This window comes from Mauremys reevesii, linkage group 10 (assembly GCF_016161935.1).
Source record: "Mauremys reevesii isolate NIE-2019 linkage group 10, ASM1616193v1, whole genome shotgun sequence".
NCBI lineage: Eukaryota > Metazoa > Chordata > Testudines > Geoemydidae > Mauremys > Mauremys reevesii.
In genome coordinates, this window is record NC_052632.1 from 53,989,089 (window position 1) to 54,016,480 (window position 27,392).

The 27,392-nt window shown below is 56.9% G+C and overlaps 1 protein-coding gene across 2 annotated transcripts; it reads left to right on the forward strand.

The window, feature by feature from the left end:
• The first annotated feature begins 749 nt into the window (after positions 1–749).
• ARHGDIG (Rho GDP dissociation inhibitor gamma) lies at positions 750–27,346 on the forward strand. Of its 2 annotated transcripts, none has more exons than XM_039490064.1 (6): positions 750–904; positions 11,593–11,772; positions 24,647–24,730; positions 25,030–25,106; positions 25,652–25,715; positions 25,969–27,346. In XM_039490064.1, the coding sequence occupies exons 1-6, from the start codon at positions 832–834 to the stop codon at positions 26,166–26,168; spliced, it is 678 nt and encodes a 225-aa protein (XP_039345998.1). In that variant the 5' UTR covers positions 750–831; the 3' UTR covers positions 26,169–27,346. The 2 variants fall into 2 exon arrangements, with proteins under 2 accessions (XP_039345998.1, XP_039345999.1); XM_039490065.1 differs by lacking the exon at positions 750–904 and adding an exon at positions 3,201–3,344.
• Positions 27,347–27,392: the final 46 nt, after the last annotated feature.

Consider the following 27,392-nt stretch of genomic DNA (forward strand, 5'->3'; position numbering starts at 1 on the left):
ACTTGGTTGCAGTCTAAGTACCTACACAGGGAATAAATATTTAATAGTGGGTTCTTCAGTCTAGCAGGCAAGGGTAGAACACGATCCAATGGCTGGAAGATGAAGCTAGATACATTCTCACTGGAGATAAGTACATTTTTAACATTGATGGTCATTAACCACTGGAGAATCTACCACCACCATGCTCCATCACTGACAATTTTTAAATCACTATTGGATGCTTTTCTAAGAGTCCTGCTCTAGGAAGGATTCCAGGCAGGTCTCTGGCCTGTGTCAGACCAGATGATCACAATGGGCCCCTCTCGCCTTAGACTTCCCAGCTAACCAATAGGCTGGTGGTCAGGGCGCTCACCTGGCAAGCGGGTGCCAGTCCCTGCGCCAAGCCAGGCAGAGCTGAGACCTGAACCCGTCTCCCCCCGTCCCCCAGGCGATTGGCGGGGCAGCCGGACCTAGAGGCCAGCGCCAGAGCCCGCAGTCACAAGTCAGGAGACCAGCTGGACTCGAGCGTGCCCCTCCTGGCTGCCTGCCCCCGCCCCCGCCATCCCCGGGGAGGGGCCGCCAGGCCGCAGGGGAGCGGGTGTGCGCGGCGAGCTGGCGATGAGCTCATCGCGGTCTGGCGGCTGCTGGGGCTGGCGCGGGGGGGCAGCCGCACGTCTCCGGCCGGCGCGGCGCGGCGCGGCACGGCACGGCTCGGCTCGCACTCCGGCTGCGCGCGGCTCGCCACCGGCCGCTCCGCCGCAGCAGGCTCGGGCTGCCGGCCTGGGGCTCGCATGGCCCCGTGACCCCCCCCCCCCCAGGCGACGACCCCCTTCGGCTGGCTCGGGCGGCACCATGCTGGGCTCGGACGCGTGCGAGTTCGGCGGGCAGCTGCTGGAGCTGCTGCGGCTGGCGGTGTGCGCCCGAGGTGAGCGGGCCGGGCCGGGCCGGGCCGGGCCGGGGGCAGCGGGGTGGGGCCGGCGCCCCAGCGGGCCAGGGTGTGGGGCTGCGGGCCCGGGGCGGCAGGGCGGGGGCTGCCGGGGTGTGTGTGCACGGGTGTAGGGACAGTGGGTGTGTACAGGCGGAGGGGGGGAGTGAGTGTATGGAGGTGCATGGGCGGAGGGGAGTGCATGGGTGTGTATGTGTGTGCAGGGGGCGTGCACAGGCAGAGGGGAGTGTGGGTGTGTGCAGGGGCCAGGGTCGGGAGTGTGTGCACGTGTTCGGTTGTATGCAGGGGCTGGGGTGTGCAGGAGCCAGGACTGAGGTGTGCGTGCATGGGCGGAGGGGGGTGCAAGGTGTGTGTGTGTGTGTGTGCGGGCGGCATGCACAGGCGGAGAGGAGTGTGGTTGTGTGCAGGAGCCAGGGTTGTGTGTGTGTGGGTGTGTGCAGGGGTTGGGGGGTGCACCCACCTTGTGGGTAACTACGTATCCAGTCGGCTGCTCCCAAAGCTATCCCTGGCCAGTGCCCCTCCCTGAGGTGTGAGGGGTTCTCCATGCCCAGCAGAGCCCCCCCCCCCCTCCCCAGCCCCCGCTAACTCCCTGCAGTCTGGGCACAAGGGCTGGGGGCACATGTGGGCTCAGCTGCAGCCAGGCTGCCTTTGCTCTGCCCAAGGCCTGGTCGGGGCACTGGGGGTTCACTGCCCTCTTGCTCTCTCAGTTGCATAGATTTGTCCGGATTTTCCATTGTCCTTTCAGGGTATCGAGCTTGGGCACAGAGGGGCAGGCCCAGCAGGGCTGGAGCAAGCGCTGGGCGAGCCTTTGTTGTGCTGGGAGGAGCAGGTGGGAGGTGGCAGGGAGAGGAAGGGCGAGACAGTTGGTGCCCACGGTGAGCACTGGGACCTTCCCCGTGTGTGAGCTGGTGGGGGATTTGATGCTGAGGAATGGTCCTCACGCGTTGAGCCCTTGAGGCAGGGGGCCGACGGGTCGCTGCCAGCTGGCATGCCAGCCTGTGCCAAGCAGAGCCGCTATGGCCTTAGGCTGGGGCGTGGGCCCATTTGCTGTCCCTGGTGTGGCTCCAGCCTCCTGCAGAACAAAAGTCCCCTGCGTCCTGCTGGGAGGAAGGCTCTGCAGGCCCAGATGAGTGCTGCTCAGCACTGATGGTGGAGGGCCGGCAGGGTCCCCCGAGGGCGTGTGGGCTGGGACCAGGGGCGGCTCTAGACACCAGCGCGCCAAGCAGGCGCTTGGGGCGGCCGTTTCCCGGGGGGGCGGCATTTGGCTCCGGTGGAGCTCCCGCCGGCATGCCGGCGGCAGGTCCACCGGAGCCCGGGACGAGCGGACCTGCCGCAGGCATGACTGCGGCGGGTCCCGTCTTCCCGCGGCTCCGGTTGAGCTCCCGCAGCGACTGCGGCAGGTCCGCTGTCCGGGCTCCGGTGGACCTGCCGCCGGCATGCCGGCGGGAGCTCCACCGGAGCCGCGGGAAGAGGGGACCTGCCGCGGGACCAGGGAAGGGCGGCGCAGCGCTCCGCGCTGCTTGGGGCAGCCTACTGTCTAGAGCCGCCCCTGGCTGGGACCCTTGTTCAGCTCCGCCACTGTCAATCCAGAGAGACAAGCCAGGCTCTGCAGAGCTGGGCGTGACTGGCTGCAGCCGGCAAGGCCATTCCAAACCCTCTGGAGCAAGGCTGGCTCGCTGACCCTCAGCACCTGCTCCGGCTTGAACCAATGGGAGCAGAGAGCTGGGACCCCAGTCCCAGCCGCTCTCTCAACACAGCCCCGGCTTGTTTCCCTGCTCCAGGGCTCTGGTAGGGAGCTGCTTCCCCAACTCCTGCCCCAGAGGCCTGTGATGACACCTCCCTCCCATGAGAAGCCTGGCTCAGGGTGGGGAGCAGGGCCCTGTGTGCAAGGCGGGGGCACCAGGCACAGAGCTGTCTCTGAGCAGAACTATCCCACCTTCCCTCAGTCTGTCCCTGGGACTGGCCCCTAAGTCCCCTCAGTGGAGCCAGGTGATCTCTGCCTTGGGAGCACGCCACAGGTGCCACTGTGACCATCCCCCCAGACCCCCTCTCTGGGATTAACCCCTCCTCCCATATCTATAACCCCTCCTCCCCTCCTCTGGGTTTCCACCAGGCCACCCCCACCCTGAGCCCACCCCCCTCCCCTCAGGGATTTGGGACATCACAACCATTTCCATGGCAACAGGCTGTGATGTCACAAGCCCAGCGTTATGACTTCACTGAGGAGGTTGGGGTGGGCGGGCGAAGCTCGGGGAGGAGGGAGGGAGAAACTGGTCTGAGCAAGGAACTGGAAGGACTCGCTGTGGGGCATCAGGGGCCCCCCGTCTCCCAGCCATGGGCTGTTCCCCTCTGGGAGAGCCCCCTGGCAGGGAGCCGTCAGAGGAGGCAGCTGCTGGCAAACTCTCTCTCCATGCCTGAGGTGGGGCTGTGCTGGGCTGCTCTCTGCCTGGGGTCTCTGAGCCTGGCGCGTGCCTTGTACTGGAGTCTGGGTGCTGACTGCTTTATAAGGGGGGCAGGACCCACTCCAGAGCACTGGGGGCTGCATCCTGCACCCTGGTGCTGAGCAGCACCTCCAGCACGGGGCACTTGTTCAGCACGGTGCTGTTTGTTGTGGCCCCACTAGCCCAGTGAGCTCGTCTGAGGGCGTGGGGGCCTGCTGGCCTGGAGGGGAGCAGGGGCTTTCCCGTGAGCTTGTACCTTACAGCTGTCACAAACTGGGCCTTGCTTCTGCTGGAGTGCTCTCAGGTCCAGATGGGAACTGGGGTGGGGGTGCATGTGTGGAGCCCTCGCTCTCCCTCCCAACTGCCTGTTGGGTGTTGGTTTGGCGGAGGAGCTTTCCTAGGCTGCAGGAAGAAGCTCCAGGCTTGGTGCAGTGCTTTGTGCGGGGGGTGGGGCTCATTCTAGCTCCCAGCAGCGCCCAAGGCAAACAGGACAGCTCTGACGATGTCCACAGAGACCTAACACGTGCTTTGTGAAAGAGGCGAGAGCCACAACGGGCGGTCGTTAGGGCACTGGCTCTGTGGTGATGCCCATCGCTTACTCTCCCTTGCCTCAGCCAGGGCTGCTTACTGACAGCACCCTTTGCCAGACAGCCCACCACACGCTGTGCCCACCCAGGTGCCAGTCCCCCGCCTCACTCCTTGTGTGTCATTTACACCTGGGCAGAGTGGGTGTGAAATGCCAGCTGGTCAGGCTCAACATTGGCTCTGCCCAGCTGTGCAGTGGGCCGTGCTAGGTGCCCGGTGGGGGCAGAGCCCAGGGCCTGCTGGGTGCAGAGGGCTGTGGTTGTGGGCCCTAGAGGGATTCCCATGAGGTGTTACTGTTCCTGCCAGGTGATGCCTAGTTACACTGTTCCAATGAGCTGAGCCCCTAGCGCATCCAGCTCGGCAGGTCCCCACGGAGTCAGTCTCCCGCAGGGGCCAAGCCCAGCTCCATGTGCTACTCAGCCTGAGTGTGCACCACCCAGGAGCGGCCAGGCCCATCTGCAAAGTGTGGAGCTGCCCTTATTCCCTCGGAGCCCCAGCGCTGAGCACTGTCAGCTCATTAACAACAGCCACGTCTGGAGCAGAGCCTGCTCCTGGCCCTGTGGCTCTGGGGAGCCAGCTGGGGTTCTCTCAGGGACCCCATGGCTCCCTTTTCTGCCAGGGCCCAAGGGGCTGGGAAGGGACCTAGCCCAAAGTCCCCGGACTCTCCCTGCAAGCCCCATGGCTGGGCTGAGTCTCTGGTTAGGGTGGGGGAGGTGAAGAGGTGCCCTTCCTGCTGCTGGTAGGAGGCTGCTCATAGAAGGGGGCCGGAGCCTGGCGGGTGAATGGAGGGCACAGCAGCCCTTTCCGGGCCCTAGCTGTAGGCCGAGGGAAGAGGCTGGTGAAATGGGTGTTAGTGGAAAGCCAGTGCCCCTCACCCATCACCTGGAGCTGTGCCCAGAATGCTGCTCACCCACACATCTGTGGCAGGTCTGCCAGGCCTTGGGAAAGCTCCAGAGTGCTTGCACCCACAGGCAGCTGGGCTTGTGTGCCAACATTTCCCAGGGTGCCAGTGGGTGCGAGTGCTCTCTGAGGCGGGGACAAGTGTGCCAGGCTGGGTCACGGTGTGAGGGAATTAGGTGTTAGCATCAAACCTGAGGCTGGTTGGCTCCAGCTGCCAGGATCACATTTACTTGCTGCCTGGCCTGCTCTAAACCCTGTTCTCCTGGCTTAGGAATTCTCCTAGGGCTTGATTCTCCATTGCCTTCACCTTGCATGTGGGAGCAGTGGCCTGCGTTTCCATGGAGGTGCTGCTGATTTACACCAGGCTGAGTGAGAGGAGCATCTGCCCTGGGGAGGGGGCTGCATGCGACGTGCAGCCAGGAACCCCGGGGTTTCTATTGTGGGCTTTCTGCAGCATCCCCCCTCCCAGCGTAGCAGCTGCTTCTCCTGGGAGCTGCTCTCGCCTCCTGTGCAATGGCCAATCTGCAGGTTCCTCAGAGCAGAGGAGCTCATCTGTGCCTTCTGCTCACCAGTGCTGCTAGCCACGGGGAGGGGTCAGGACCAGACCTCAGAGCCTCGCCCAAGCCCCCAACCCTTCCCACATCCATGTTGGAGCGGGAGCAGACAGTGGTTTTCCTTCCTTGGATCTGCAAGTAACTGAGCCCTGGGTTTGAGTTGCAAAGTGTGCACAGCAAGCGGCGCCCTGTGTGCTCTCCCCTCCAGTGGTGGGCCCCAGAGTGCCCATGCCAGGCCTACTGGTGGGGGCTGGTGCAATGAATTGAATGATCCATTGGCCATTTCCGCAGCCGGAGCATGCTGCTTGCTGCCTGGCCCTCGTTCTGTGCCTGCGGCATTACAGACACGCCTGGTGTTGGGGCTCAGGCTGGCGATGGCTGAGAGCCTTGCCCTGCCCGTGGCTGCTTGGAAGCTGCATCTCTGCAGCCCAGAAGCCACCAGCATCAGCAGCACAAAGGGGCCACTTGCCATCCTGCTCCTGGCCCAGACAGCCCCTCCCACCCTGTGACCTCCGAGCACTCCCCCAAGAGGTTAAAGGGGGAACAGAGTCCAGGGGCAGCGCGGCTCTGGTGTGACACCACCATGCCCACAGAGTGGCACTTTCTCGCGGCACCGTAGGTTAGTGACTCCCGGGTGGGGAACAGAACTCCCGGCTCCCTGCTTTAACCAATAGACACCCTGCCCCAGAAAGGCCCTAGGCCATGCACTGCAGGCCTGCAGCATGGGCTCTTGTGGCTAGCGGCAGCCCCTAGGAAGGGCTCCGTCCAGCCCCCATGGAGGCAAGCAGAGGCCTTTGCTGTCCACTCATGCCATGTTGAGAGGGGTTAGAGGGCAAAGCAGCTGTGCGTGGTAAATTCCCTCGCATGACATGACCCCCCCAGAGCCGCCCACGGCCTACCTGAGCGAGGATTCCAGCCCACAGCACAGGCATGATCTGGAGCAATTCTCCTGCAACTGGGGAGCACGTGCCCTGCCCCGGGGCCCAGATGCTCCCCTCTTCCCCCCTAGGGAGCGCTCCACAGAGCTCCCTACAGGTACAGTTACCAAGCAACCACCTACCTGGCTGCAATAGCAACCGGCAGGTGCTGCACTATTAACTCTTTGGCTGCCTGACTGCATTTTACCAGAACAGGAGGGAGGGGCCTCCCCACTGAGACAGACGGTCACAGCAGCTGTGGGGGCACTGGGTGTGTGTGTGCTGGGGCTTGCAGGGCACTGGGAGGTGAGCAGCACTGGTGTTTAGGCTCAGACCTCGATCCAGAGATTTTGTCCCCTACTCCCACATTCTGAGTCCTAGCAGCACCCCAGCCTCCTGGCTGATCCCTTAGACCAGAGGCTGCAGAAATGGGCCTCACCCAGCCAGGCTAGCAGCAGGGCCAGCTCCAGGCACCAGCGGAGGAAGCATGTGCCAGGGGCAGCACATGCTAAGGGGCGGCACAGTCCGGGCGGCTTTTTTTTTTTTTTTTTTTGCTTGGGGCGGCAAAAATGGTAGAGCCGGCCCTGGCCAGCAGCTTTCCTGTGTAACTGAGGAAGTGGGGGTGGGCAGACTGTAGCCCAGCTGTGCATGCAGGCGGGTCTGAGGTGGCAGGGGAGGGAGGAGCTGCCTGTGAGATGGTCTCATTTGGAAACCAGGCTCACCCTTTGTCATAAGGAACTAAATCGGCAGCGCCCCACAGCAGGGGTCATCCCACACTCCCAACATGCGCTAGCCCCAGCTCCGCCCGCCCAGGAGCACTCAGTGTCGTCGTAGCCTGTCGGTCCCAGGATACTAGATAGGCAAGGGGGGGTGAGGAGCCCCAGAGCTCCGTGGAAGCCTGACAGCTTCCCTCTCACCAGCAGAAGTTGGTCCAATAAAGATATTCCCTCACCCACCTCGTCTCTCCACGAGTGGACAGGCTCAGGTTTGTCCTGGGCACAGCGCTGCCTCTAGCTCTGCCACCGACACTTCCCTAAGTAAATGCAGCTCGTCCAAGCTGCTGGCCTAAGGCTAAAGCCAGCCGGAGTTCCCAGGTCTCCCCCCCCCCCGCGCTCGTCCTCCCATTCTCCCAGGCCTGCTAGTGCAATGGACTCCTACTCCTGGCTGAAATAAGTAGAAGGGATTTTGCTTTCTGCTGTGTGTTACTGAGTCCCTGGCCAGGCAGTCTCCCTGGCACTGATGTCTGTCTCTATGCAGGAGCATCTCTTTGTCCTCAGGAGTAGGGGAAAGGGGAGAGCAGCATTCACTCTTCATCTGTCCAAGTCCTTCCCCACAGGGCTGGTGCCCCAGGCGTGGCTGCAGGCAGTGTCTGACTGGGTATGACTAGTGAGCTAGCGCAGTCACCAATCCAGTAGGGTTTTGAACTGTCAGGGTCTAGCAGGGCATGTGACCGGCACCGTGACATATACAGGAGTGAAACCTCTGGAGGAGAATGCTGAGCCAATTTCACTTTCCTTTCCAAGCGGCTGTACAGTGTAGGCATCTCCCATGCATCTGTCCTGGGTTTTTCTCCTTTAATGACATACGTGTTCCCAGCTCTTGGCATGGAGTGGCTGTTGGGTGGCGCTAGGTACCTGCTTCACTTATGGGAAATTTGGGGGGAAAAAACAAACAAAAAACAGTTTCTAATTAGTAGAATTAATTCAGGTTTTAAACACCTTCTGTGTCTGCCAAAAGCTGTTAATTGATACAGATTGAAGACTCAGATTTTTGATTGCACAGACGTCGGGAAAAACAGTGTTCAGGTTCTCCTGGCAACCTTAAGTGTTTGTGTGTGTGTGAACGAGAACTACTGAAGGGTGGGAGGGTCAGTTGAGCAGCTCACAGCTTGTTGATGAAACCTCTTGAGTCTGTAAAATCAGACAGATGCGCAGGGCTAGGGCTGTCGTGTCGCAGCTGGTAGAGCTTGAATTAAAGCCGACCTGCAAAGGCAATGTGGCAGATGTCGTGCTTTGTGCTTGGTAAGCGTGGGTGGGCTGAGTGGGAACTGTGATGACTTAAACTGTTCACTTCTCTGCTTCCAAGCAGATAGATTGTTAATGAAGGGATTGGTCAGTATGTTGTCGCTGCTCAGCCTTCCTAGCATTTCTGCTGGAATGGTGCGATGTCGGTGCTATACAGGCAAAGGCCTGACCTGGCTGCCAAGCCCTCGCTGCACAATTGCATTGGATGTTTGAGCTGGGAGGGGGACCACCCACACACTTCACCCTGGGATTCTTCTACAAATCACTGGCAACGAAGCGTGCAGCAAATGGGGCACGTTGAGGAGAGCACTGGCCCCACAAAGTGACTCTTGAGTGGAACGGGAACATCAGGTGACCTCATGGGGCCGGTCAAAGCTGACCAGTGCAGCTGGAGTTGTGAAGGTTGGATACTTGTAGCAAATCATTCCCCTGTGCTGTGCTGTGCAATCTGGGGACTATTTGCAGAACTTGCTGAGTACCTGGAAAGAGGGGATCAATTCAAGGAAGTGCTAAACTCGGATGATTCAGGAACACAGGAGACTAGATCTGTCTGTACAGCACCTTGCACAGTGGGCGCTTGTTCATGGCTGGGGCACTTAGCTGCTACCGTAATGCACCTAATAGTTAATGTGTGGCACCTTTCACAGTGGGCTCCTGGATGCTACCGTAATACTTGTAATAGATAATGCACAGCGCTTAGCACAGTGGGCTCCTGGTCCATGGCTGGACACTATGGTAATACAAATAATAGATCAGGGCAGACTGTCAAACCTGGCGCTTGGGCGCTGCTTGCTGCAAACTGGCCTCACTGCGTGACCCAGAGCCAGGAACACCAGTGTCAGGCTGGAGCCAGTTCCCCAGCTACCTTCCCACTGCTTTACCATTCTGAAGAGATTGAATGTTTGCTATTTAAACAGGATGGCGCATGTGTAGGGTGGGCACCTGGAGCTGCTGGTGTCTCAAACAAGGCTGCTCCAGTTTGCCTGGGCTGGGTGCCTGTCCTGCTGAGAAGTACCCCTGGGCCCCCCAGTGCAGGGCACAGCGCCCCTGAGGTGCTATCTAGCCTGTGAATGCTCCCCGCTGGGTTGGGGGAGAGTGACTCCTCCCCGCTTCTTAGGCTTCACAGCAGCACGGATGGCTAGATCCCCTTTGAGTGCCACGCCTGATCCTGATGTGTCTGTCCAGCAGCCTGAATTCTGCCTACCTGGAGGTGCGGCGATCTCACAGCGCGATAGCCTGAGGCACCAACTCTGCACAAGGCTGGGAATTGGGTGACACTAGGCAGTCCTGTGCGGCTCTTCAGGTTCTGGGTGCTCAGATCCCCTCCAGCTGGAGTCTCTCAGGGCTCTTCCTGCCCCAGCAGCATTCATGCTGGGGTTCTGCGGTCCCTGTCAGCCCCCTCACACTGCAGTGACCCTGTGCTGCCACTTGAGGCCACAGAGCACCCTGGGTGTCACTGGAGGCATCGCTTACCCTGCGGACCCCCTTGCTGGTTGGCGAGAGCCTGGTGTGATGCGGAGCCCGGAGGTGGCAGGACCAGCAGCTGGAGAGAGACTTCACCTGTAGGCTGCCAAACCGGCTGCAGGGCTGAGCTGTGGGGAGTGTGGCCCCTTCCCATCACTTCTGAGGAGAGCAGCCAAGTGGGCACTTAGGGCCCTGTCTCCCATGCACACCTGACCCTTGGACGTGGGACTGGGGTGAGGAAATGCCTTCATCTCCATCTGCAGTGACTAGATCCTAGCTCATGGCCCAGCCTGGGCCCCTCCCAAGGGGGACTGCAGCTTGCTCTTGGAGCATCACTAGGAACTGCACTTGGTCCTTCCCAGGGACTGGTCAGGGACTGGCCTGGATTGAGGCCACACCTGGAGTATTGTGTCCAGTTTTGGTCATATCCCCCCACACACACACAACAGAAGCAATGTGGACAAATTGGAGAGTCCAGCGGAGGACAACAAAAATGATCAGGGGGCTGGGGCACATGACTTACGAGGAGAGACTGAGGGAACTGGGGTTATTTAATCTGCAGAAGAGAAGAGTGAGGGGGGATTTGATAGCAGCCTTCAACTACCTGAAGGGGAGTTCCAAAGAGGATGGAGCTTGGCTGTTTTTAGTGGTAGCAGATGATGGAACAAGAAGCAATGGTCTCAAGTTGCAGTGGGGGAGGTCTAGGTTGGATATTAGGAAACACTATTTCACTAGTAGGGTGGTGAAGCACTGGAATGGGTTACCTAGGGAGGTGGTGGAATCTCCATCCTTAGAGGTTTTTAAGGCCCGGCTTGACAAAGCCCTGGCTGGGATGATTTAGTTGGGGTTGGTCCTGCTTTGAGCAGGGGGTTGGACTAGGTGATCTCCTGAGGTCTCTTCCAACCCTAATCTTCTATGATTCTATGCCTGTGTGGTTCTTCCTGTGGGACCATCTCTGCTCTGTTCTGGCAGCTGAGGCTGGTGGCTGCATTTTATCCCTTGGTCTGAGGGATGTGCTTTGTCTGGGGCATGTGGGACTGTTGTGGGGGAGGAGGGGCTGGCCCCCGGCTAGGTGGCTGGCCCCCGGCTAGGTGGCTGTGCAGGGCAGTGGGGGGGGCTGCGCTCCGCTTGGTGGCAATGGGTGTGTGTGGGGCTGCGCCCCGCTCGGTGGCCCTGTTCAGGGAAGTTGCTGTGATTAGGCAGGGTGCTGATGGGCTGATCAGCTGCTGGTGCAGCTAAAAGCAAACAAATGAACTTGGGACTGATCTCTGGCTACTTGGAGTCTGGCTGCCCTGCCCGGCACTTCCATTAACTGGGGGTGAGGCCAGCGCTTGCTGGGGAGGGTGGAGAATGGCTCTGCAGCTGCAATACACAGACCTGCCGGTGGCTGCAATGCATGGGGGGTGGCTGTAGCTGAGGTGGGGGGTGCAGAGTGGAACTCTGAGGACTAGGCTGTCCCCTCCACCCAGGCTGCTCTTGGGGTGATGGCTTTGTTCCTATGGGGCAGGGCGTGAGCAGAGAATTGCCATGAGGCGGGCAAACCTGGGCCCTTGCTTCCTCGAGACTCCTGTCCCATCCCCCGCCACCCCTGTTCTCCCTGGCACTGCTCCTCTCCCCAACAGGCTGCAGGTGCCCTGGGAAGGGTACCTTTCCCACCCCCAGCTCACACCAGCAGGTCCAGCCCCAGGGATTGGCACCTGGTTGGTGGGTGAGGGGCCATGGGGCTCTCCCATAGGAGGCAGTGGGTCCCTCCTTGCTCTAACTGGCTTTTCCTCCCCTCAGATATCATGGTGGACAAGGACAGTGTGACGCCCCCCCTGGAGGAGGAGATGGATGATGTGGACTTGGCGTACAGGGCCCCGGAGAAGAAGACCCTCCAGGAGATCCAGCAGCTGGATGAGGATGATGAGAGCTTGAACAAATACAAGCGGGTGCTGCTGGGACCCATCCCAGTGGGTGTCGGTAAGGCCCTGGCCCAGTCTGCGGGAGCATGGGAGGGGCGTTCTCAGTGGGGGAGGGCATCTCTGTTTAATCCTCACCCGGGGGCAGTACCAGTGGAGGAGGAACCACGTGGAAAACTCCTTACCTGGCTCCTTTCAGCTCCAAACTTGGAAGAGCAACTGAGTCCTGTGGGTGGGGTTGTGCTGCGGGGGAAGCAGAACGTCTCCTCTTGGTCTGGTGTCTGTCCCCAGTGGGGAGCTGCCATGTGGCATGTAGGGCTGTGAGCTGTGCCCATGTGGGCATGGTGGGGCAGGTGCATCACTGCACCTCCCTCTGTTGGGAATGGTGCTGCCTCAGTCCGTTCCTCCCCTCAGGGCCAGTCTGTGCCCCCAGACTTACGAAGGGGACGCTGGTAGCTTTCCACCCACCTCTGAATTGTAACAGCTGTCCAGGGTTGGGTCTGTACTGCAGTCTTTTTGGTTACATTATCGCCATGGTAGTTTCCATAGTAACAGTTATGGAGCGACCTTGTACCTTTCATTCGTAGGTGACCAAGATGGAGACACCCTCCTGCTGGGAGTACTTAAGGCAGGGTGGGCAAACTACGACCCATAGGCCGGATCTGGCCCACCAGCCATTTTAATCTGCCCCTCAAGCTCCCGCTGGGGAGTGGGGTCTGGGGCTTGCCCTGCTTCAGCTGGGGAGCAGGATCAGGGGCCGCTTCATGCGGCGCCTGGAAGCAGTGACACAGCCCCTCTCCGGCTCCTATGCATAGGGGCAGTCAGGAGGCTACGCTCTGCACGCTGCCCCCACCCCAAGCGCAGCCCCCACAGCTCCCATTGGCTGGGAACTGCAGCCAATGGGAGCTACAGGGGCGGTACCTGCGGATGGGGCAGTGTGCAGAGCCGCCTGGCCACACTTCTGCATAGGAGCCAGAGAAGGGACATACCGCTGCTTCTGGGAGCCGCTTGAGGTAAGCACTGGCCGGATCCTGCACCCCTGAGCCTCCCCTTGCCCCAGCCCTGATCCCCCTCCTGCCCTCTGAACCCCTCAGTCCCAGCCTGGAGCACCCTCCTACACCCCAAACTCCTCATCCCCAGCCCCACCCCAGAGCCCGCATCCCCAGCCGAAGCCCTCACCCCAAAGCCCCCAGCCCCCTCCCGCACCCTGAATGCCTCATTTCTGGCCCCACTCCAGAGCCTGCACCCTCAACCAGAGCCCTCCCACACCCCAACCCCAATTTTGTGAGTATTTGTGACCCACCATACAATTTCTATCCCAGATATGGCCCTCAGGCCAAAGAGTTTGCCCACCCCTGCCCTAAGGCATAGACCCACACACAGTGCCCCAAGTGGGGACTGCAGTGTGGTGCTGCATTGTCACCAATATACGGGGTCTTGGTGTCCTGTCCCTTTCCCAGGCTACTGACTATTCCCCACCCCCTGCTTCCTGTGCCCTATCTTGGCAGTTGACATCAGCTCCTCTCCTTTGCCATGAGGGTAAGTGGGGAGCTTGATTCACTGAGTTGGCCAGCCGGGAATCCTGTGCATCTGAATGCTTCTGAGGCTGTAGCATTTCTCCGTTTGCATGGGGCGGCTTTCTAACCTGTGAGCGACAGGCCTGGGTCTGTGCCACTGCATGGCCCGAGTGGTGACATATCCAGGCATCCCCTGTAGTTGTAGGCAATAACGCAGACCAAGAAGAGCGCAAATAAACACCCTGGTGATGGGCAGCGAGCAGCTGTGCACCACTGACCTCCTCAGTAACCCTATAGGGAGTTCACTGCATGCTGCTCGGCACCGGTAGAGCATGGACGCTAGTGGTGGAGAAGTGCTGTTAGATCCCAACTATTAGATTGTACCCTACAGCATTTTCTCCAGGGCTTCGTCCAGTCTAGTCTTAACTGTCCCAGGCCCTGGGAGTGCCACTTGGTCTCTTGGGAGAACCCTTTGTTCTGAAATGAGCGTTGTGTGTGTCTGGGCCCACCCAGGGGGGAGGCATTTGTTTCCAAGCAGAATGCCTGGTGTGTTTAGACTTTCTTATGCACACACACATCACTCCCCAATTTCCCTGCAAACCCTGGTTACCTCACACCTAATAAAGGGCTCCATTTGGGTACACTTTGATGGAAAATTCTCCAGTCATTGACTTCAACATGGGAAACACTTGTGATGGTACGGAGCTGGCACAGGGTGATGCTCCTACGCTGTATGACGCTCCAACAGGAGCAGCTATAATGCAAGCTGAAGCAGAGCTAAAATATTGCACAGACGTGGCTGTAACTCAGTTAAGCTCTCCCCTGCATCACACTGGCCCCCGGGGCTCACAGGGCACGTGTTTGCAGGCTCTTCCAATTTTCCACTTAGCTGCTGCTTAGCCAAGTGAAGAACTTGATTCTTTGGTCTTCTGAGCCAATCAGTCTGGCTCTCTCCGCAGTATGTTTCTCTTCAAAGAAAAGTTAATTTGCTAAATTCTCCATTTTGTTTTCTTAAAGGAACAACTGGATTTGTGGCCATTATTTTGTCTATAAAGGCCATGCTTGGACTCCTTAACTATCAAACGCTTGTACCTTAAAACAGGAAATTCTTGATATTTCTGTCTGAAGATCTCCTTGGAAGACTCGGAGACGGGAAGTGGGAGATGAGCTGGTGGTGTTGACAAATGAATGAAGAGCACCCAATAAATATCAGAGGAGATAGTGTTACAGAGGGTGTCACCCAAAAGCAATTGTCACTAAAGTTTTGACTGGTCTGATAGAAATCTCATTTGCTCTCAGTTCTGATCCATTTCCTGTGGTGCTGCTGGCAGACTGGGCTCCAAGGGGAAAAATGGGTATTTTTACCATATATTAGGATGTGTTACACGCCTAGTGTAGACTAGGGAAGTTGTAGTTACCTCCACCAGCTAACACGTGTTGTGTCCTGGGGAAACCTAGGGTTCAGCTTGCCCAGTCTACACTAGGACTGTAATACAAGTGTTAGTGCACCTTTGTGTAGTGAAGGCGAGGCTGTGGGCTTCAGGAAAAACAGGGTAGACAAGGCCTGAATTTCTAATGTAAAAACCAGTGAGGAGAGGGCCCTTCCCAGCCAGGCCTTCTCTGTTTGTCAGAGAGGAAGGAAAGGGCAGGTGCCCAGTTTCTCTGAATTCACCCAAGTTAGGCCATTCCCATGTGAAGCTTTCCCCAGCTGCTCTAGCACTCGCTGAGGGAGAGCAGCAGCAATCCAAAACACTCCAGCCATTGCAATGGGGAAGTTCCTACGGGAACCAACCTCCATGTCATAGAATCATAGACTTTAAGGTCAGAAGTGACCATTATGATCATCTAGTCTGACCTCCTGCACAATGCAGGCCACAGAATCTCACCCACCCACTCCTGTATCAAACCTGTGTCTGACCCATTGAAGTCCTCAAATCATAGTTTAAAGACTTCAAGGTGCAGAGAATCTTCCAGCAAGCGACCCGTGCCCAAGGCTGCAGAGGAAGGCAAAACCCCCCCCAGGGCTTCTGCCAATCTGCCCTGGAGGAAAATTCCTTCCCAACCCCAAATATGGCAATCAGCTAAACCCTGAGCATGTGGGCAAGACTCACCAGCTAGACACCCAGGAAAGAATTCTCTGTAGTAACTCAGATCCCATCCCATCTAACATCCCATCACAAGCCATTGGGCATATTTAGCACTAGTAGTCAAAGACGACTTAATTGCCAAAATTAGGCTATCCCATTAAACCATCCCCTCCATAAACTTATCAAGCTTAGTCTTGATGCCAGATATGTCTTTTGCCCCCACTACTCCCCTTGGAAGGCTGTTCCAGAACTTCACTCCTCAGATGGTTAGAAATCTTCGTCTAATTTCAAGTCTAAACTTCCTGATAGCCAGTTTATATCCATTTGTTCTTGTGTCCACATTGGTACTGAGCTTAAATAATTCCTCTCCCTCCCTGGTATTTATTCCTCTGATATATTTATAAAGAGCAATCTCATCTCCCCTCAGCCTTCTTTTGGTTAGGCTAAACAAGCCAAGCTCTTTGAGTCTCCTTTCATATGACAGGTTTTCCATTCCTCGGATCATCTAGTAGCCCTTCTCTGAACCTGTTCCAGTTTGAAGTCATCCTTCTTAAACATGGGAGACCAGAACTGCACACAATATTCCAGATGAGGTCTCACCAGTGCCTTGTATAACGTTACTAACACCTCCTTATCTCTACTGGAAATACCTCACCTGATGCATCCCAAGACCGCATTAGCTTTTTTCACAGCCATATCACACTGGGGGCTCATTTTTGCCCAGACAGACTGTGTCTTATCCATTCCATCCCTTCTTATTTCTTTACAGTCTACCTCATCATTGATATACAATGCTACTTCACCACCTTTGCCTTTATTTCTGTCTTTCCTAAACAGCACATACCCTTCAATACCTGTACTCCAGTCATGACTACTATTCCACCATGTTTCTGTTATCCCTATAATATCCAGTTTCACTTCCTGCACCAGTAAGTCTAGTTCCTCCATTTTGTTACCTAGGCTCTTCGCATTGGTGTAGGAACATCTTAATTCTTGCTGTTTGGCTTCACTCACATTCTTTACCCGATTAGGCCCAGACGTTCTACCGCCAGTATCACCTATTAGAATTGTATCTACAGTACCCTTCCTCCGGATGTCCATTCTCCTGCCCATGACAGTATCCTTTCTTGCTTCGTTTTCTTCCCTCTCAGTGTTAAATTCTGGTGTGGAGATTACCTGGACATCTCCCCCCAATTCCTAGTTTAAAGCTCTCTTGTCCTGCTAAACCCAGGGTTGTCAGTTCAGTCCTTGAGGGGGCTATTTAGGTATCTTGGGCAAAAATCTGCCTGGGGATTGGTCCTGCTTTGAGCAGGGGCTTGGACTAGATGATCTCCTGAGGTCTCTTCTAACCCTGATATTCTATGACTCTGATCATTTGTGCCAGCCTCCATCCTAGAAATCTATTTCCCTCCCTACTCAGGTGAAGTCCATCCCGAGAGAACAGTCTTCTGTCCATGAATGCCTCCCAGTGGCTATACATCCCAAAGCCCTCCTTATAGCATCACTGCCTGAGCCATCTGTTGATCGCCATAATCTTGTCACACCTTTGTTGCCCTTCTCTAGGAACAGGCAGAATCCCACTGAAGAACACCTGAGCCTCGATTTCCTTAAGTGTCTTCCCCAGCCTGGCATAGTCTCCCTTGATACGGTCCAGTGAGAATCTAGCCGTATCATTCGTTCCCACATGAAGGACAATCAGCGGATTCTTTCCTGCTCCCATTAGGATCCTCTTCAGCCTCAGGTACACATCCCGTACCTGACACTTGCCCTGAATGCTCCACTAGCGGAGCTGTGGCTGGAGTCCACCTCTTCTCCTGGGCCCGTTCACCCGGCCTTGGCCCCCTCTGCGTTTATAGCAGCAACAAAGACCTGATCTGAGTGTGGCTGGGCGTTGTCGGCAAAGGGAGCTTGGCAAGAGAAGCTGCAGCCCCTGTGGTCACACGTGCCTAGTCTGTCTTGGAGCCAGCGCCCAGGCCTGGAGCTGCTGAATTACAGCATTAGGGGAGGGCAGAGCGGCCAGCCAGCGCTGCTAGGTGAGACTCCAGGCTGAGTCATCAGTGCAGGGAGGGCCAGTGATAAACAGCAGTCCACAGCTATGCTTTAAATAACACAAAGGAGGTGAGGGCCAAAGCAGCCAGGAGCCTGGTTAGCTCCTCTTGGCTGGGTTAAGACATAAGAACGGCCATACCGGATCAGACCAAAGGTCCGTCTAGCCCAGTATCTGTCTACCGACAGTGGCCAATGCCAGGTGCCCCAGAGGGAGTGAACCTAACAGGCAATGATCAAGTGATTTCTCTCCTGCCATCCATCTCCATCCTCTGACGAACAGAGGCTAGGGACACCGTTCTTACCCATCCTAGCTAATAGCCATTTATGGACTTAGCCACCATGAATTTATCCAGTCCCCTTTTAAACATTGTTATAGTCCTAGCCTTCACAACCTCCTCAGGTAAGGAGTTCCACAAGTTGACTGTGCGCTGCGTGAAGAAGAACTTCCTTTTATTTGTTTTAAACCTGCTGCCTATTAATTTCATTTGGTGACCCCTAGTTCTTGTATTATGGGAATAAGTAAATAACTTTTCCTTATCCACTTTCTCAACATCACTCATGATTTTATATACCTCTATCATATCCCCCCTTAGTCTTCTCTTTTCCAAGCTGAAGAGTCCTAGCCTCTTTAATCTTTCCTCGTATGGGACCCTCTCTAAACCCCTAATCATTTTAGTTGCCCTTTTCTGAACCTTTTCTAGTGCTAGAATATCTTTTTTGAGGTGAGGAGACCACATCTGTACACAGTATTCGAGATGTGGGCGTACCATGGATTTATACAAGGGCAATAATATATTCTCAGTCTTATTCTCTATCCCCTTTTTAATGATTCCTAACATCCTGTTTGCTTTTTTGACCACCTCTGCACACTGCGTGGACATCTTCAGAGAACTATCCACGATGACTCCAAGATCTCTTTCCTGACCCGTTGTAGCTAAATTAGCCCCCATCGTGTTGTATGCATAGTTGGGGTTATTTTTTCCAATGTGCATTACTTTACATTTATCCACATTAAATTTCATTTGCCATTTTGTTGCCAATCACTTAGTTTTGTGAGATCTTTTTGAAGTTCTTCACAATCTGCTTTGGTCTTAACTACCTTGAGTAGTTTAGTATCATTTGCAAACTTTTCCACCTCACTGTTCACCCCTTTCTCCAGATCATTTATGAATAAATTGAATAGGATTGGTCCTAGGACTGACCCTTGGGGAACACCAATAGTTACCCCTCTCCATTCTGAGAATTTACCATTAATTCCTACCCTTTGTTCCCTGTCCTTTAACCAGTTCTCAGTCCATGAAAGGACCTTCCCTTTTATCCTATGACAGCTTAATTTATGTAAGAGCCTTTGGTGAGGGACCTTGTCAAAGGCTTTCTGGAAATCTAAGTACACTATGTCCACCAGATCCCCCTTGTCCACATGTTTGTTGACCCCTTCAAAGAACTCTAATAGATTAGTAAGACACGATTTCCCTTTACAGAAACCATGTTGACTATTGCTCAACAGTTTGTTTTTCTATGTGTCTGACAATTTTATTCTTAACTATTGTTTCGACTAATTTGCCTGGTGCGACGTTAGACTTACCGGTCTGTAATTGCCGGGATCACCTCTAGAGTCCTTTTTAAATATTGGCGTTACATTAGCTAACTTCCAGTCAGTGGGTACCAAAGTCGATTTAAAGGACAGGCTACAAACCTTAGTTAATAGTTCCGCAACTTCACATTTGAGTTCTTTCAGAACTCTTGGGTGAATGCCGTCTGGGCCCGGTGACTTGTTAATGTTGAGTTTATCAATTAATTCCAAAACCTCCTCTAGTGACACTTCAATCTGTGACAGTTCCTCAGGGTTAGTGGGAGAGGGGAGAAGTGAGCCCCCTGGTGCAATGTCAACACTGGGAAATAGGGGCCGACGGCAGCACTCCCAGCTCGCGGTGGCTGCATTTGTCCTCTGGCTCTGGAGGCAACAGTGGGCACCTGAGCGTCTCCCTCGGCCATGTGCTGGGTTCGTTGGAATGTGCTGGATCCAGCCAGGGCTCGTCCCCTGAAGATCAGGGCTCCTCCTGCCTGCCCCACAAGGCAACCCACAGCCCCTGGGCTTAGTGTGCCGGGCGGCGGAAGGGGTGCTTCTGGGCCCCCGCTAGGCCAGGAAGGGGATGGTTGCAATTCTAGAGACTCATCTGCTTGGGGAGGGATCTGGCACTGCTGCTGTTGTGTGGGTCTTCTCACTGCCTCCAGGGCCCGTGGTGGGGATAGGAAGGGGGCGGGGCCTGGGGCACATAGGCATTGCACAGTTCCCTTGTTACAGCAGGCAGCTGGTAAGAATGAGAATTAAGAGGTGGGGCCGGCCATACCTTGGCACAGATTTGTTCCGTGTCTGTACAGCACCTAGCACAAGGTGCCCTGATCCTGACGGCAGACCCTCAGCATAGCTGCATCCCCAACCCCAGCTGAATAATAATATTGGCCCCGGCAGAGCCAATCACTGTATAGAAGGTGAAGGATGCCCACTAGAATGCCCCTGCCAGCTGCTGCATCTCCCCTTGTTTGGGACTTCTCTTGTCACCTGCATGGGCACCATCAACCCTGTGTGGGCACCCGCCCTCTTCTGACGTCAGCCCCGCTGACTCGGACTGTGATCCATGGTATCAACCCCAGCCTGGAACCTGACTGAGAATTCCTCGGCTGCTCCCAGCTTCAGGTTTGCCCTTGCTCCGACCCTTGGTCCTGACTGCCTTTGTCAGGATCCTGACACCCGTATCTGTGCCCTGGGCACAATACCACCTGGCTCTGCCTGCAGCCAGACAACTGGAGACGGCATGCAAATGAGGCAATGCCCTAATCAGCATATCTGATGGTGAGGCACTTCCTCATTTGCATAATATTCCTTTTCCCATTCCCCCTGTGCTCTGCACCCCAAGTGCCCCCCTCTCTGGCTGGATTCCCCACATGGTCTCTGTGATGGGTTAACCCCTCACTTCCCCCAGGGTGCCACCTGATGTACTGGGGTACCATTGAGCCCGCCTGTTTCACCAGCCTGGGCTCCCTTACACTGTCCTGCTGTGCCAGGCTCTCCAGCCTCCTCCAGCACACACAGGTAGGGCCACACCCAGCTGCAGAGAGACACAGACACTGAGATCAGCTCTGCCTGGGAAGACTCAGCTCAGAGATTGCCCAGCACTCAAGTGCACACCCCCTCTGGGGTGCAAACCCAAAATTATCTCATGTTGCGCTGTACAGAGAACTGTACAGTGTCAGCTCATGAAATTCGCTCGCTCCCTTCCTCAATGTGGAGGAAGATCTGCACAGCCTCCCCATTATGAATTCCACAAACTGGTTTTAGAGAAAACAAAAACAAGTTTATTAACTACAAAAGATGGAATTTTAAGTGATTATAAGGATTAGCAAATGGATCAAAGCGGATTACCCTGCAAATAAAACAAAAACCGCAATGTGAGCTTAATAAACTAAAGAAACTGGTTACAAGTAGTAATTTCTCACCCTAAATGTTGTTTTAGGCATTTCTTTCACAGGCCAGACACCTTTTCCAACCTGGGTTCAGCTCTTATCTCCCCTCCCCCCTGTTTCTTTTAGATGTTTCCAGCAGTCATCCTGGGCGGGATTCAGTGAAGAATGAGCCCTGATTAAGTCAGTCCCTGGCCTTATATACGTTTTACATAGGGCGGGAACCCTGGTTCCCCCCACCCACCCAGTGGAAAAATACTGGTATTCTATCATCTAGTACCAAGTGACGTGATCACATGACCTTGCAGTGCCAAAGCAGCCATGAGTCTAAGGCTTTGGCTACACTTGCATTTCAAAGCGCTGCCGCGGCAGCGCTTTGAAGCGCTAAGTGTAGTCAAAGCGCCAGCACTGGGAGAAAACTCTCCCAGCGCTGTCCGTACTCCACTTCCCTGTGGGGAATAACGGACAGCGCTGGGAGCGCGGCTCCCAGCGCTGGGGCTTTGACTACACTGGCGCTTTGTAGCGCCGCAATTTGCAGCGCTGCAGAGGGTGTGTTTTCACACCCTGCTGCAGCGCTGCAAATTTGTAAGTGTAGCCAAGCCCAGAGGCATTTGTAGCATCCCAGGAAAGCTTCTCAGGAAGATGGGAGATTAGCATCTTCAAAGACCTATTGTTCTTCCTAATGGCCCATCCACACTGATTGCATTCTGTCTGGTGGGCGTTCCCCAGGTGTAAACACACTTATAGTTGATACATAGTCAATATTCCTAACTTCAGATACAGAAATGATACATGCATACAAATAGGATAATCATATTCAGTAAACCATAACCTTTCCACTGATATCTCACATGACCCATCTTGCATAAACTACGTCTTAGATATGCTATAATCATAACAATATTTCTATGAAGAATCTGGGGCATAATGTCACAGTCTCCCTGACCTTAGAGACACTGCCTAGACCAGTGGTCTTCAACCTTTTTATGCCCAAGATCACTTTTTGAATCTAAGAGCAACCCAGGATCTACCCTGCCCCTGCCCCAAGGCCCCGCCCTTTCCCCAAAGCTCCGCCCCACTCACTCCATTCCCCCGTCACTCGCTCTCCCCCACCCTCACTCACTTTCACCGGGCAGGGGGTTGGGGTTGAGGAGGGGTGCAGGCTCTGGGCTGGGGCTGAGGGGTTCACAGTGTGGGAGAGGGCTCTGGGCTGAGCCTGGGGCAGTATTGGGGTACAGGAGCAGGTGCAGGGTGTGGGCTCTGGGAGGGAGTTTGGGTGCAGGAGGGGGCTCCGAGTTGGGGCAGTGTGTTGGGGTGCAGGAGGGCATACGTTGTGCTGGCTCTGGGAGGGGGGGTCAGGGCTGTGGCTTTGGGTGCAGAAAGGGGTTCAGGGTGCAGGGGTATGGAGTGCTGGGAGAGGGGGCTCAGGGCTGGGGGTTGGGTTGCGGCCTCCTGGTGGCTCCCGGTTGGCAGAGGGCGCAGCAAGGCTAAGGCAGGCTCCCTGCCTACCCCAGCCCCACACCACTCCCGGAAGGGGCCAACGCACCCCGCGGCAGAGGGTGGGGGGCATGTGGCTCCACGCGCTGCTCCTCTCTGCAAGCACCGTCCCTGCAGCTCTCCCGGCCAATGGGAGCTGTGGGGGTGGTGCATGCAGGCAGGAGCAGCGCGCGGAGGGAGATCCCGGGGGCAGCGGGGCTGCACTGGCTGCTCCAGGAGCGGCGTGGGGCTGGGGTAGGTAGGGAGCCTGCCTTAGCAGCAGCCACACTGCACCTCAGGAGATCGCAATTGACCAGTTGGTGACCACTGGCGTAGACCACGACTTCCAGCCCGGCTTGCACAGCACCACTGTATCCACCGCCATGGCTGGCGGAGGGTTTGGGCTGAAACTCTAGGCAGCATCTCTCTGGTTAGCTGTAGAGTAGTCCTCCAGGGGCTGTGTAGCCTGTCTCAGCCCTGGGAGAGGGAGCTGGTGCCCCCGCTGTGGGGCGTGCCCTGAGCTGGCCACGTATCCCATGGCTGAGTGTGACGGGGGCTGGGGCAGTGACTTGGCCACCTGCCTGGCCAAGTCGGGCTGGGGGTGGCGGAGCGCTGCCAGCCCAGCACAGCAGCAGAATGGAGTTTGGTCCGTTTCAACGGAGTGCCCCAGGCTCGGCATGTCCTGGGAAGGAGGCTGTCTGGGCTGTCAGCAGGAGCTGCTGATGCAGGGCCGGTGTGTATCCAAATGTGCAGCATCTTGCCTGGGGGCGAGCTAGGGCCTGGGCCACAAGCATGCCATGGCTGGGCACGAGGGTCTGCTCTCAGGAGCCCCTGCTACAACAGGCCACCACGGGAAAGGGGAGGTTCCCCAAGGAGGGGCCGTGCCCAGTTAATCTCTCTCTTACCCTCCCTCACTACAGGCCTGGCTGAATTCTCCCAGCCCACATTACCATCCTCCTCTCAATTCCATGGCAACACTCACTGTGCCCCCTCCATGCCGTGCCAGCCCCAGGCAGCCAGGCTTGCCTTGTGCTCTCTGGGGAGCGGTGCCATGGTAGCCTGACACATTCTGCCTTGGTTGGTCAGAGAGCCCCTGGGCTGGGTAGGGAGCCCCCACCTTCAGCAGGTTCTGCAGTGCCAGGGCTTCTGTAAGCCCGTTTACAAGATGGGCCTATGGCTGCATTTCCCCTCCTGGCAGGGTTTGTGCCAGGCCCTGTGGCCTGGCAGGCAGGAGAGGTGTGATGCCTCTGGGGGCTCTGTTTCCCCTCCACCTTCCAGCGTGAAAAACGGTTTCAGATTACAAGTAATGGAGGGGGTGGGGCGACAGATTCTGTGAATGAGATGGAGGCTGCAACTGGGAAAGTTTGGCAACCGCTGGTCTAGAACCAGCTTGCCCAGCAGCCAGCCAGGCTCTTGTGGCTCGCCTGTGGCTTGTGGCTCGCCCATGGAGCCTCCCTATGAATCCATGAGACAGCACATGCCTATCCCCTGGCTAGGCCTGGCTGTGCCGCTGAACAAACCCTTCTGCCTAGCGGCCACCTCCACACAGCCCCCTAGCTGCAACCCCAGAGACCTGGGCAGCCGACATTTCCGCTGCCCCACAGTCACATGGGCTGGGCTACCGCTGAAGCAGCCATTTAGCCGAGCGTGCGCTAACCCTGCCTGTCTGTCTGAGGACCACCCCTGCCTGGCACTGGATGGAGCAGACAGCAGCTGCCCTTCTGGTCATGGGCCTGCAGGTCGTGGCCTGGCTGATCAGACACAAGTAGCACTACAGGAGGGTACCTGTGGGCTCTGTAGCCTGGGCAGGTATTGGCTGCCCCCTGCCATCCCTGCTTAGTTTGAGCTTTCTGAGCAGAGGTTTCTGGCAGGCCAACCCTTGTCCCGGGATGGGGAGGTGGCCTCTAGTTCTCAGGGTTGTTGGTGGTCATGCCCTCCCCGGGGGCCAAGCTGGGCAGAGGCATACGGGACTCTAGTGTAAGGTCCCTGGAATAGATGTGTTGGATTCATGTTCGTGATGTTCACAGTGATTGATACAGACGGGTTTGTGGGATTGGTTTATTCTAGCGATATGAATAATGCCAGAGCCATGGGAGCTGCCCCGTTAGGAATAGGGCGGCGGCACAGTGAGCTACTACTGGGCTAGGGTGGGCACAGCGGGCAGCAGCTGCAAGGGGAGCCTGGCCTGGAGCCGGGCAGCGGGATGGCTCTGTCTGCAAGAAGCTGCTAAAGCAAAAGGTTTGGATGGCAGAATAAGCTGTGTTCTCTTGGAAAAGCGGGGGGGAGGGGGAATCGGGTAACAACCGTGCCCAGCTACTGACTCTGCCCCTCCTGCCGTCTCTAGATCCCAGCATGGCTAACGTCACCTTGACGAAACTGACTCTGCTGTGTGACCAGGCTCCAGGGCCCATCACCATGGACTTAACAGGTGAGCAGGGCCAGCCCAGCACGCCCCCTGGCAGGGGCAAGGATGTGGGGGGAGCAGCTAAATAACCCGGCAGCCACTCACAGGCTAACCCCTGCTCCCCCAGGAGATCCTGCCCTCGGGAGGTGTAGGGGGAGGCAGGAGACAGGCCCCATTCTCCCTCAGTCCATCCCTGCTCCGAGGTGTTGGGATCCCAAGGGGACGCAGTCCATGCCCATGTGTCTGGGGAGGGGCGAGCTCTGGGTCCTGGCGGAAGGGGGACAGGGACAGGCAGGCTGACAGCTCTCCTCTCACTGGTGCAGGGGATCTGGAGGCGCTGAAGAGCCAGCCGTTTGTGCTGAAGGAAGGGGTGGATTACAGAGTGAAGATCTCGTTCAAGGTGAGCTGCTCCTGCAGCAGCAGTGTGGACCCTGGCTGGGCCTGGGGCACTCGCTTGCAGTATGTGGGTCAATGGGCGCCGTCTCCTCTGGCAGAACAACTGGTCATGGCTGACACTGCCTGGCACTTGGCTGGTGGCACTCTCTGCAACGTGCCCTGCTGCCTGTGCTCCATGGGATGCAGGTCGGTGCAGCCTGTGATGGTGGATGCCAGGTGCAGTGATGCTGCTGGGTGCGCGCCCTTCCCACTGCGCTGCGGGCTGCGTACTGCTCTCCCGCATGAGAGCCAGGCTGAGCTGGAGGCTCGCACGCTGGGATGGGAAATGGGGGGCAGGGCAGCGAACGAGCAGGACCTGAGGGCAGATAGAGCCCCTGTGTATCAGATGCCTCCCTGGTGAGTGCTCAGAGAGGGTCACCGCCATCTGCCCTGCAGCTCTCCCAAAGCTGCTCTCCATGGGGTCTCCAGAGGGAGGTCTCCTCTGGCAGGTGCAGGGAGCGAGGCGCTGGCAGGAGGTGCCCCCCTGACCTTGACCCTTCTGCCCTGCAGGTGAACAAGGAGATTGTCTGTGGCCTGAAGTATTTGCATCACACCTACAGGAAAGGCTTGAAAGGTGAGTCTGCACCTCAGCCCGGCTGGTCTCCAGGTCTTGCTTGGGGCTCTGCGGGGGGCAACCCAGCTGGCCATGTGGAGCTCGGCAGTCTGATATGGGGTGGGGGTACTCTCTAGCCCCCCCCTCGGCCCCGAGTCACCACAGGCATTCGGTGCCCCCCCCACACACACACACATTGTTGCCACCTGGTGTCTGCTCCAGAGCATTCGCCCCTGTTCATGCTGACAGCTCCCCCTTCTCCCTCTGTGCCCAGTGGATAAAGACGTCTACATGATGGGCAGCTATGGACCCCGCGCCGAGGAGTACGAGTTCCTGACCCCCCCGGACGAGGCCCCCAAGGGCGTGCTGGTGCGGGGCACCTACCACATCAAATCCTTCTTCACTGACGACGACAGAACGGACCATCTCTCCTGGGAGTGGCACCTCTGTATAAAGAAGGACTGGAAGGATTGAAGCCCTCCCCCCCCCCTCACCCTCCCCTGTCCAGACTAACTTTAACATGAATTAGGGGCAAACGAGCCGTACTACAAACACAAGGGCTCTGGTGCTGCTTCCCGGGCCTAGCCAAGTCAGGCAGCCAAACAGGGCACCATGCCCCCCGCTCTAGTGCTTCTCTCCCCTCTGCCATCTGCAGCCGCGTCCCCCCCATAGTACATTACCCCAAGCAGGCTGCTGAGCCCTAGTCTGAGCCAGTCCCTCCCCTGCCTACTCCCTGCTCTGTGTCTGTCTTTACTTTGCCAAGGACTAGGGAATGCAGGACTCCCCCTCCCTAGACTCTGCTGCTGCCCAGCGGGCCCCTCTCGGTGTTGAGCCCAGCTCCCCTCAGCATGGCACAGGGCTCACTGTGCCCCCAGCTGCGGGTATTAGGGCCTCCTGCCACTTTCACAAGGTTCTTCCAAACAGCCGCTCCCAAAGATAACCACCACGCCCCCGCTGTTGCTCGTGTCTCAGCATTAGCATTGCACTGCTAGCAGGGTGCCTTGCATCAGCCTTGCGGTGCCCTGGGGGAGCTCCCTGAGCCTGTCCTATGCTGAGAAGCAGCCGGAGGGTTTACTGGCTTAGCCCAGCCCCCCCATTGATGGCTGTGTATGTGAAGTCCCTGTCTGTCTGCCTCTCGAGATACCCCGGCGGGAGCTGCTGTGCCACCCTCAGTGTGGAGCTCTGTGCTGCCCGTTCTGGCCATGCCAGCTTGCGTCACTCCACTCATTGCAAGCCCTCCCCTTGCCACACAACCAGCCCCAGCCTCTAACAAAGCCCAGGACCATTCACATTTGATTCACACGAAGGTGGGCTCACCCTTTGGGGATCGGACTCCCAGGGCAGGGTCAGGATTAGTTTTCATTGCTAGGGGGTATTTTGAATACTGACTCTGTCCGGCATGTCCACCGCTGGCTCTGTAGTGAGTGAATGGGTCATAGCTCTGGGTGAGGGTGTCCCGTTGTGTAAGGGGCTGTGCCAGCTCACAACTCTGTGCCTGCCGGCCCCATGGCCTCTGCTCTGTGCTGGGCCAGTGTGGTCCTGAAGGGTGCCCTGAACGCGGCTGTACTGACCCTTCCTCTCCTGTCCTGCTGATACCCCTGGCTGTGCTCTTGGTCATTACCATTAAATGTTACCACCTCTCTTTGACTTACGCCCGTGTACTCCTGTGCTTCATTCACATGCCAGCTGGGTGGACAG

Coding starts and splice junctions, on each gene's coding strand:
- ARHGDIG (XM_039490064.1), top strand. CDS start 832: ATGCTGGGCTCGGACGCGTGCGAGTTCGGCGGGCAGCTGCTGGAGCTG. Junction 905..11,592: donor GCTGGCGGTGTGCGCCCGAG/GTGAGCGGGCCG, acceptor TCCTCCCCTCAG/ATATCATGGTGGACAAGGAC. Junction 11,773..24,646: donor ACCCATCCCAGTGGGTGTCG/GTAAGGCCCTGG, acceptor TGCCGTCTCTAG/ATCCCAGCATGGCTAACGTC.